The sequence below is a fragment of the Panthera uncia genome, chromosome D1, assembly GCF_023721935.1.
Source record: "Panthera uncia isolate 11264 chromosome D1, Puncia_PCG_1.0, whole genome shotgun sequence".
NCBI lineage: Eukaryota > Metazoa > Chordata > Mammalia > Carnivora > Felidae > Panthera > Panthera uncia.
This window is the reverse complement of record NC_064808.1, coordinates 5,076,999-5,088,333: the sequence shown is the minus strand read 5'-3', so window position 1 is coordinate 5,088,333 and position 11,335 is coordinate 5,076,999. Positions and strand designations below refer to the sequence as shown.

At 44.7% G+C, this 11,335-nt stretch overlaps 1 protein-coding gene and 1 non-coding gene across 7 annotated transcripts in view; both read left to right on the top strand.

Moving 5' to 3' along the window:
- The first annotated feature begins 1,633 nt into the window (after positions 1-1,633).
- The window catches only part of DPP3 (dipeptidyl peptidase 3), a 35,221-nt gene continuing 25,519 nt past the window's right edge, over positions 1,634-11,335 (top strand). Inside the window, exons 1-2 of one of the 6 annotated variants that reach the window (XM_049615824.1) lie at positions 1,634-1,747; positions 2,859-3,133. In XM_049615824.1, coding sequence (XP_049471781.1) covers positions 1,696-1,747; positions 2,859-3,133 — 327 coding nt within the window. In that variant the 5' untranslated portion in view covers positions 1,634-1,695. Of the gene's footprint in view, positions 1,748-1,992; positions 2,551-2,855; positions 3,134-11,335 lie in introns of those variants that run through there. The other 5 variants (XM_049615816.1, XM_049615861.1, XM_049615854.1 and 2 more) reach the window with 5 other exon arrangements.
- On the top strand, positions 10,744-10,850 carry LOC125918051 (U6 spliceosomal RNA). The gene has a single exon (XR_007456364.1). It is a non-coding gene; the product is annotated as a U6 spliceosomal RNA (small nuclear RNA).

The following is an 11,335-nucleotide window of genomic DNA, read 5'->3' as shown; positions in this document are numbered from 1 at the left end:
TGTGTGTGTGTGTGTGTGTGTGTGTGTGTGTGTGTGTGTGTGTGTGTTGGGGCAAATGGAGGGGACAGTGTGGTGGAAGGTGTCAGGAAGGCTAGACTCCTGTTCGGGGACACCTGAGGATAGGCTGGGTGGCCTTAGGGAAGTCAATAAACCTATTAGCCTCAGTTTCCCCATCTCCTGCAATGGGTAAAATGATATCCTACCAGGGTTTTTGCAAGAATGGAATATCCTCCATGTCAAGCTGCTAACACAGGACCTTGTGTGTTCAAATGAACTGTGATCGTAAAAACAAAGTTTGGTTAAGGGTCCCAGGAGGGCTGGAATCTTTTGCTAGCCTGAGCTGCCCACTGGTGGCTGGAGAACACTACCTCCTTTACTGGTGCACATTTCAAATTCACTCAAATCAAGGAAGTGTACCCATTTTAAAGACAAAACTGAAGCACAGGGAAGAAGAGGGTGACTTTCCTAAGGACATAGATCAATTTACTGAGCTCCTTGTAATGATAATCATCATCAGAGCCAACAGTAAGTAGCACTGTTGTGTCAAGCAGGGCCTCGGGCACTTTCGTAAATGAGAAACTGGTGTCAATGCTGGGCAGATGCTGCCGTGGGCCTAGACACAGGTGTGGCAAAGGTATGGCGAGGAGAGGATGTGGATTTCAGGTATTCCCTTTCCCCAGTTCCTCTGGGCACAACACTAGGGGGCAGACTGTCCACTCATCACTTCGCTCCCTGGAGTGGAGACAAGTGTTAGCCCAGCCCGGTTTTCTGGCTGAGGGAGCCAAAGACTCCAAGAGGCAGAGTGTCCCACCCAAGTCCACACAGCCAGTAGGCAATGGAGGCTGGATTCGACCTCAGATGGCCTGGCTCCTCCCACACTGACCCAGGACCTTCACAGTGCTCCCCACTCAGCCCAGGCCTGGTGCCAGCACTTCTACATGCCAAGCTCCACCCAGGATATCTTGTGAGTCTACCCAGACGTGCAAAAGTCTCAGGCCCAGCTCTGCCTTTTGGGGTCACAGGCAGCTTTCCGATCCATCGAGGTATCGGCCAAGCACCAACAGACTGCTAGGCCCCTCGCCCCTTTGTGCCGAGGAAACAAAGGCTCAGAGATGTTTAGCAGCTGCATCCCAAGACCCTGGCGAGTCAATGGCAGGGCAGTGAAGCACTTGAGGGCATTTCTCCGTGTCTCCGCAAGGGTGTGATCACCTCAGCCTAAGCCCAGCAGCTCGCCCTGTAGGGTCGCAGTCTCCTAAGCATCTCCACCGCCTGACCCTCGAATCCAGTGAGGAAGAAGGAGCCACATGACTTCCATTGTGCAGGTTTCCACCTGCAAAACTGAGGTGGGGGACCCAAAGCAGAGTCGGGTTGGGACTCTGACGGGGAGTCCCTGTGCTCCGTACAGACACCCACGCCGCCCCGTCCGGACTCGGAGGGACCTGGTCAGCCCAGTCTGCCGGGACCACGCCGCGGCCAGGCCAGCCACTCAGGTTCCAGTGGCCCGCGAGAGCACCCTCGCTGACAAAGGCCAAGGCCGCAGGGGCCGCCCCCGTGCGACCCGGTAGGGCCCGGGGGCGGGGAGAGGCGGGCCGGCGGACTGCACCGAGGCGCGCCTATTGGCTGGAGCTGACGTCCATCCGGGCCCCGAGGCCCGACAATTGGCCGCGGGGGGCGGAGTTCGCGGAGCCCCAATGAATGGGGGAGCCGGAAGCAGGAAGTGAGTTTGCGATCCTAGCAGCTGCTGCAGGTGAGGCGCGGCGCCCGGGTTTTGGGGTCACGGTGCGTCATCCTCGGGGGACAGGGCGAGTCTGGATCGAACGCAAGATCATTCTTTTTCTGCCTTCCATCCAGTACCCCTTCCACATTCATTGTGGCCCCTATGCCAAGGAACCCTCCGGGCAGCAAAGAGTTAACCCGGGGCGGGGGCGGGGGGTGGGGTTAGTGCTATTGGGGCGGAGCATCCGGAGTGGTGGGGGAGGCTGGACACTCATTCCCGGTTAAGGGGGGGGGGGGGGGTGGGCGGTGTGGAAAATGCCCTGGGTTGGGAGGTCCCGGGTCCCAACGGGGCTGTGAGAATTCGGTAAGTTTCGTGGCCTCTCTAAGCCTCAGTCTCTCTGTCTGTAAAATGAGTTTTCTTCCAGCTCCGAACTTATGCGGCTCTGTGGCTCCCCTGGCCGAGCACGGGGGAGAGGGTAGGAGGATGGAGGGCCAAGGAAAAGGCAGTTAGAAGGATGAGAATGAGACAGATTGCACACTGTCCTGGTGAGGTTGGCGTTATTATCACCCCCATTTTACAGAGGTGAAAACGGAGGCACGGAAAAGTGAAAACTGACTTGATTTTAGAAGTCTAGAGCTGAACCAAGTTTGGAACCTGGGTCTTCCGGCTGATAGCATGGAACTCTGTCCTTTTGAACACAGTGGTGGGTGGAATTGAAGAATTCTGAATTCACAATTCAGGAGAATTCTGAAGAGGAGGTGAGGAAGTCAGAGAAGGAGGAGGGGAGGCTGAGTGCCCCCTCCCCCACCCCCGCTGGGAGTCTAGAGATGCAGGTCTCTGCTTCTGATCTCTCCCTTGTGTTATTACTTGTGTTATTAGGCAAAGCTCCTAGCCTCTCTGGGCCTCAGTTTCCCCATCTGTAATACTGGTAGTCGAATTCATTCTTTAAGGTTTAGGGGCCCCAGGCCAAATGTGACCCACCAATGTATTTTGTAATATCCTTGGGTGAGTCACCTAACATCTGAGCCTCAGTTAACGTATCTGGTGAATGGGTTTGGGGGAGGATTAGATGAGACCATGAGAGTGCAGAGCTAGGTGTGTGGTAAATGATGGCTGTGATGATGGTGATGGTTCTCAGCAGGGCCCATGGCGGACGCCCAGTACATCCTGCCCAATGACATCGGTGTGTCTAGCCTGGACTGCCGCGAGGCCTTCCGCCTGCTGTCACCCACAGAACGCCTGTATGCCCACCATCTGTCACGGGCCGCCTGGTACGGAGGCCTGGCTGTGCTGCTGCAGACCTCCCCTGAGGCCCCCTACATCTATGCCCTGCTCAGCCGCCTCTTCCGTGCCCAGGACCCAGACCAGCTGCGCCAGCATGCCCTGGCTGAGGGCCTTACCGAGGAGGAGTATCAGGTCAGTTCTTTTAGGTCATCCTGCATTTCCTGAGGGGCTTCTGGGTATGAGGGACCACAAGCAGGGGTACAAAGGTCTTTCTCTTTAGATTAGACCAAAGGTTGCATATACAGGAACCTCCTCTCCTAGAGTCTCAGTCTTACCTGTAAAACATGCATGAGGGTAGTCTGTACCTCCTAGGGCTGCAGTGACCTGACTCCAAGGTAAATAGTGGCTGCTGTGATTTAACAGGGGCTGTGAGTAAAAGCAACAGCTGTGGAGATTCAGAGGCAGTAGAGGAATGAGTCCAGGGTAGGAATCGGGAGGTCTGAGTTCTGGACCAGATCTTCCTCCACCATGTTGTGCGTCCCTGCCTGTCCTCTGGTTTTTGTTTGTTCGTGGGTCTGTTGGCCAAATATGTGAATACATTTGTAGTGCATTGTTGCAATGCAGAAGGACACAAAATACAAAGGTCACTCATTGGATGGTGCGGTGTGCAGCCTTTTAATTCCTCTGTCTGTGTATTGCATACCTACATATGTACATGCACATGTGTATCAGTTCCTCATTTTGTCCTTTACATAAATGAGATCATGCCATGTGTGAGTAGGATCTATTTCTAGAAGTCGCATTGCTGGGTCAAAGGCTCTGTACGTTTATAATTGATTGATGTTGTTAAATCATCTTCTATCAAGGTTTCACCCAGAATGTATGAGAATGTGGCCTGTTTTTCTATATGTAAAATAAAGGGATTGGATTGCTTCTCTCTGAGCTGAGGCCCAGGCTGTTTCTTCTACCTTGTTTTAACTTTTAGTAATCAGCATCCCATCTCTAGGCCTTGATTTAGTCACGAAAAGAGTTAACAGCGAGACAAGTGCTTGGAGATAGAAAATTGCTGCGAGTGCTACTGTTTCCAGTGGGATATTTTTGTTTGCAAAGAGCAGAAACCCACCTCAAATTGGCTTCGGTGAAAACGAAATTCATGACTTCCAGTTTCCAGTCCAGCATGTAAGGAACTTAAAAGTCACCGATCTGTCCTGACAAGTAAAAGGCAGGACAAACCAGAAAATCTACAGCTTTTCTTACGTCCTTAAAAGAAATGAGGCCACAGGGCTGCCGCTCCCAAATTGGAGAGACAGACAGGTGGGTACAGAGAATCACAACAGCAGAAATTCATGAGCAGAAGCCTTCCCCACAACCGGCACTAGGGTAGGAAAACCTAAACTGTAACTGAAAAATTGCTGGAGGCTCCAGTGTGGACAGCTCTGAGAGTTAAAAACTCCAGGGGAACCCAGTCACAGGAGAGGCCCCCACACATTTGGGAGTTTTACCTCCAGGATCTTGACTGGGGCCTCACAATGAGTTTCAGAGAAAAAGCCCCTTGTGCTTCTGACAGGGGTAAGGGAAAGGGAACTGCTTTTGAAAAATGCCAGAACGTTCTGTTCTTAACAGTTTGCTCTCAGGAGAAACAATTTCACCAGAACCTAACCTTCTAGGGTTTTATCAGAGCCTAACTGACCTGGGCAGAGGAAAATATCCCACTCCAGACAGTTCTAAGTCATCCTGTCCCACCTAAGGGTGGGTGGGGACACAGGACCGAGAAGCCCATGAGAGGAGTTCACAGTCCAGAGGTAAAGGCTCACTAACAGACTAATGAGACCTAATCATGGGACTGTAGAATACTTCTGGGACTCCCACACCTGGCTATCACATTATGAAAGGCCTATTTACGGCAGTTCTTTTTATGCAGTACATCATGTCTGGCTATCAAGAAAAAAATAACAGAACATAATAAAAAAAGCAAAGAACGCAGTGTGGAGAGACAGAGAAAGCATCAGAACCAGATTCAGATATAGCAGGTATGGTGGACTGGTAAGGAATTGAAACAGCTATTAATAGCCCTATGATTAGGGCTAAGGGCCCTAATGGATAAAGTAGACCACATGCAAAAACAGATGGGCAGAGAGATGGAAATCCTAAGAAAGAACCAAAAGTGCTAGAAGTTTAAAAACACAGAAATGAAGAATGTCTTCGCTGGCCTTATTAGTAGACTTGACACAGCTGAGGAAGGACTCGCTGAGCTTGAGTATATCCCAATAGAAACCTTCAAAACTGACAAGCAAAGAGAAAAAAAAAGACTGAAGAAAGCAGCACAGAGTATCTGAGAACCATAGAGCAACTATAGGAACCGTATACGTAACAGGAATACCAGAAGAGGAAGAAAGAAACAGAAGAAATATCTGAAACAATTATGACCAAGAATTTCCTCACATTAATGTCAGATACTAAACCAAAAATCCACAAAGCTCAGTGAACACTAAGCAGAATATTAAATGTCATAAAAAAACTACACTTAGGCATATTTTCAAAGTACAGAAAATCAAAGAAAAAGTCCTGGAAGAAGCTGGAGGAAAAGTAGATCTTAGCTTTAGAGGAGCAAAGATAAGAATTGCATCCAATTTCTCAGAAACCACACGGCCAAGAAGAAAGTGGATTGGATTATTTGAAGTGTGGAGAGAAAAAGCCACCAACCTAGGATTCTGTACCTTGTGAAGTTATCCTTCAGTAATGAAAGAAGGGGCGCCTGGGTGGCTCAGTCGGTTGAATGTCCGACTCTTGATTTTGGCCCAGGGCATGATCTCGTAGTTCGTGAGATCGGGCCCCACGTCGGGTTCCGTGTGCCGACAGCACAGAACATGCTTGGGATTCTCTCTCTCCTTGTCTTTCTGCTCCTCCTCCTCTTGTGCCACTCTCTCTCTCTCTCTTTTTCTCAAAATAAATAAATAAACTTCAAAAAAAAAAGTGAAGGAAAAACAGACTTTCTCAAACACAAATTGAGGTAATGTATTGCCAGTAGACCTGCTTTGCAAGAGATGTTATAAGTTCTTCAGGGAAAAGAAAAGAGATACAGGTCCAAAACTCAAATCTGCATTAAGAAAGCAAGTGCATGAAAGGAGTAAGTGAAGGTAAAATAAAACACTTAAAATTTTTTAAAAAATATTTATTTTAAATATTCTCTACACCCAACATAGGGCTTGAACTCACAGTTCCGAGATCAAGAGTTACATGCTCTTCTGACTGATAGCTGCCTCTATTTTTGTTGATTCTTAATTGATCTAAGAGATAGCCATTTGTTCAAAATAATGATAGCAACAGTGTATTCAATTATATGTGCTTATGTTTATCTTATTCTTATGCATATTTATACATACATATATTTCTGTATCCTTGTATGTAGGTACAATAAAGGACAGCAAGGATACATGGGAAAGGAGACAGGAATTAAAATTATTTTGTTATCATAGGGTACTCACTATCCATGAAGCAGTATAGTGTTCTATGAAAGTGGACTTGGGTTAGTTAGAAATGTATATTGCAAAATCTCGGGCAGTCACTAAAAAGTGAAAAGGTATAACTAATGAGCTAAGAAAAGAGAGAAAATAGACTCATGTGAAAAGTCTCAGTTACTACTAAAAAGGCAGAAAAATAATGGAAGACAAAAATAGGAATAAACAAGGACAACATATCGAAAACAGTAACAAATACGGTAGATATTAGTTCGACCGTATCAATAATCACTTCGCATGCCAATGGTCTAATTGTGCCAATTAAAAGACAGAGATTGTCAGAATGGATCAAAAAACAAGGCCCAAATATATGTTGTCTACAAGAACACACTTAAATCTAAAGATACATATAAATTAAAAGTAAATGGATGGAGAAAGACATACCATACCAACATTAATCAAAAGAAAGTGGTAGTAGCAATATTAATGTTGTGAACTTCAGAGTCTGAAGAGTTACCAGGGATAAAGAGGGCATTGCATAATGATAAAAGAGTCATTTCTACAAGACGACAATGGTCTTTAATATGTATGTGTCTAACAGAGCATCAAAATACTTGAGACAAAAACTGATAGAACTGCAAGGAGAATTAGATGAATCCAGTACTATAGTTGGAGACTTTAATACTCTTGCATCAGAAATAGACAGATCTAGGGGCACCTGGGTGCCCTCTCAGTCAGCTGAGAGTCCAATTCTTGCTTTTGACTCAAGTCTTGATCCCAGGGTTGTTAGATCGAGCCCTGTGTCAGGCTCCACACTCAGTGTGGAGAGGTTCTCTCTCTCCTGCTCCTCTTCCCGGCTTGTGTGCTCTCTCAAATAAAATTTTTAAAACTTTATTAAAAATAAATAGGTGCCTCCTGGATGGCTTAGTCAGTTAAGTGTCTGACTTTAGAGCAGAAATCAATAAAATTGAAAACAGGAAATTAGTAGAGAAAATTAATGAAACCACAAGGTAGTTCTTTGAAAAGATCAGCAAAACATATTTTAGTCTATTTGGACTGCTATAACAAAATACCACTGAGTGGCTTATAAACAAGTTTATTTCTCAGAGTTCTGGAGGCTGAATGTCCAAATTCAGGGCACCAGCACAGTCAAGTTCTGGTGAAAACCCTCTTCAAGTTTGCACAATACTGACTTCCCACTGTGTCCTATCATGGAATGGGTGAACTAGCTTTCTGGTGTCTCTTATAAGGGCACTAATCCCAATGGTGAGGGCTCTTGCCTTCATGACCTAACTGCCTCCCAAAGGCCCCATATTCTAATCCCATCACTTTGGGGGTTAGAGTTCAACGTATGAATTGGATGGGAGACACCAACATTCAGACCATAATGAGTAAAAAGTCTCTAGCCAGTCTAAGGGAAAAAGAGAGAAGTCATAAACTATTAATATCAGAAATGAAAGATGGGACATCACTATAGATCCCATGGACATTAGAGAAATTCAATCAATAATTAATAACCTTTCCAAACAGAAAATACCAGGTTGACATGGGTTCACTGGTGAATTATACCAAACATTTAGGGATAACATTATACCAGTTCCCTATAATCTCTTTCAAAAGAGAGAGAGACAGGGAATCCTTCCTAATTAATTCTATGAAGCCAACATTATCCTAATACCCAAACCAGACAAAGACATTAAAAGAAAACTACAGACCAATATCTCTCATTTACATAGATGCAAAAATCCTCAACAAAATATTAGCAAATCAAATCCAACAATGTATAAAAAATTATATACCATGACCAAGTAGGATTTATCCTGGGAGTGCAAATCTGGCTCAGTATTTGAAAGTAAATAATGCATCACATCAACAAGCTGAAGAAGAAAACCACACAGTCGTATCAATAGATGCAGAAAAAAACATTTGACAAAATCTGGCACGATTCATCATAAAAACTAAGTAAACTAGGAATAGAGAAGAGCCTCCTCATCTTGATAAAGTTAAAGCCTATCTACAAAAACCCTACAGCTAACATCGTATTTAAGGGTGAAAAACTCGAGTTTTCTCACTAAGATCAGGAACAAGGCATGGAAGTCCCCTCACCACTGCTTTTCAACATTGTTCCAGAAGTCCTAGCTAATGCAATAAGGCAAGAACAGGAAATAAAAAGTATGCAGATTGAGACGGAAGACACAAAACTGTCTTTGTTCACAGAAAACATGATCATCTACATAATCCAAAATAATTGACAAAAAAACCCTCCTAGAACTCATAAGCAATTAAAGCAAGGTTGCAGGATATAAAGTTAATATACAAAAGTCTATTGCTTTCAATACAGCAGCAATGAACAACATTTGACCTTAAAAACATAATACTATTTACAGTAGCACACAAGAAAGTGAAATACATAAGTTAAAAATACAACAATGTACAAGGCCTATAGGTGGAAAACTACAAACCTGATGAAAGATATCAAAGAACTAAATAAATGGAGAGATATTCCATGTTCATGAACAGGAAGATTCATTGTCAAGACACCAGTTGATGCACCTGGGTGGCTCAGTCAGTTAAGCGTCCAACTCTTGATTTCAGCTCAGGTCGTGATCTCATGGTTCGTGAGATCGAGCCCTGAGTCAGGCTCTGCACTGAGAGAGCAGAGCCTGCTTGGGATTTTCTCTCTCCCTCTTTCTCTGCCCCTCCCCAACTCATGTGCTCCCTCTGTCTCTTTCCCAAAATAAATAAACATAAAAATAAAAAGATGTCAGTTCTTCCCGACTTTATAGATTCAGTGCAACCCAAATAAAAATCCCAGCAAGTTATTTTATTTTCAACACAATACTGAGGAAAGAGGGTAAAGACCCAGAATAGCCAACACAGTAGTGAAAAAGAACAAAGTTAGAGGACCAGTACCACTCAACTTCAAGACTTACTATAAAGCTACAGTAATCAAGACAGTGTGGTGTTGGCAAAAGGACAACTAGATCAACAGAATAGAATAAAGAGCCAAGAAATGGACCCCGATAATTATAGTCAACTGATCTTTGACAAAGGAGCAAAGGCAACACAATGGGGTAAAAATAGTCTGAAATTTTCAGCAAATAGTTCTGAAACATCTACATGCAAAATAAAAGGGGGGCACCTGGGTGGCTCAGTCGGTTAAGCCACCAACTCTTGGTTTCAGCCCGGATCATGATCTCATGGTTTGTGGGTTTTAGCCCCATGTCAGGCTCTGTGCTGATGGCACAGAACCTGCTTGGTATTCTCTGTCCCTCTCTCTGTGCCCCTCCCCTGTGTGCATGTATGCACAAGCGCTTTCTCTCTCTCTCAAAATAAATAAGCCTTAAAAAAAAAAATAAAGACGAAAAGAAAAAGAATGTAGACGAGATGTGGACCTTACATCTTTAACAAAAGTTAATGCAAAGTGGGTCACAAACTTAAATGCAAAACTAAAAAACTCCCAGAAGAGAACAGAAAATCTAGATAACCTTGGGTAGGGAAATGACTTTTTAGGTACCATGTCAAGTATTACCTGTAAAGAAATAATTGATAAGTGGAGCTTCAATATAATTAAAAATTTCTGCTTTGTCAAAGACACTGTCAAGAAAATGAAAAGTCATGCCACAGACTGGGAAAAAACAGTTGCAAGAGATATAGGACTGAGATATAGGATATAGGATAAAGGACCGTTAGCCAGAATATATAAAGAACTCTTAAAACTCAACAATAAGAGGGGCGCCTGGGTATCTCAGTCAATTAAGCACCCAGCTTCGGCTCAGGTTATGGTCTCAGGGTTCATGGATTCAAGCCCCATGTCGGGCTCTGTGCTGACAGCATAGAGCTTGCTTGGGATTCTCCCTCTCCCTCTCCCTCTGCCCCTCCTCTACTTGCTCTCTAAATAAATAAATAAACAAACAAACTTAAAAAAGCCAATCTGAAAAGCCTACATGCATTTGATTTCAACAATATGATATTCTGGACACGGAGAGAGTAAAAATCAGTGGTTGCCAGGCAGTGAGGGGAGGGATATTTAGGGCACTGAAACTATTCTATAGTACAGAGTAATCTACATAATGGTAGATATATGTCAAATATTTGTCTAAACCCATAGAGTGCACAAGGCCAAGAGTGAATCCTAATGTAGACTGGTCTTTGGGTGATGATGTGCCCATGTAGGTTCACCAGTTGTAACAAATATACCACTCTAGTGGAAGACGTTGATAACAGGGAAGGCTGTTCATGTGTGGGGGCAGAGCGTACATAGGGAATCTGTATACTTTCTGCTCAGTTTTGCCGTGAACCTAAAATGCTCTAAAAAATAAGATATTTTAAAAAAGAGATAGTGTATTCACTGCAGCAGCACGTATACTAAAATTGGGACGATGCAGAGAAGATTAGCATGGCCCCTGCACAAGGATGACGCACAAATTCATGACGCATTCCAATTTTTTAAAATTAAGTAAATAAATAATAAAAAAAAAAAAAAAAGAGAGTTATTGGTTCACGCAACTGAAAAGTCCGGGGCTAGGGCAGGCTTCAGGCATGGCTACATTCAGGGGCCCAGTGATGCCATTGTGATGCAGTCTTCATCTCTCAGCTTTGCTTTCTTTCCTCCAGTAGTGGAGCTCCAGGGACTCCAGACTTGATCCCTAGTATAAAAACAGAGGCTCTTTACCACTTGAAAATTGCCCGGGTAGGGCTTTTACGGTCTAGCCTGAGCCTATGCCTACTCCCAGAGTTAGGGAAGGGAGAGTCCCTCCCTTCTCAAGAGGAAGACTGAGGTCTTGTTGCCAGAGGAAGGGAGACCTAAGTTTTGGGCCTGTGAAAGCCATAGGGCAGATGATCAAGGCCTCTCCAGCTGTAACATTCGATGTTTCCAATGACAGCTTTCTGGCAGGTTGGAGGCAGAGGACAGGCTTTCTGCAGAGGGAGGCAG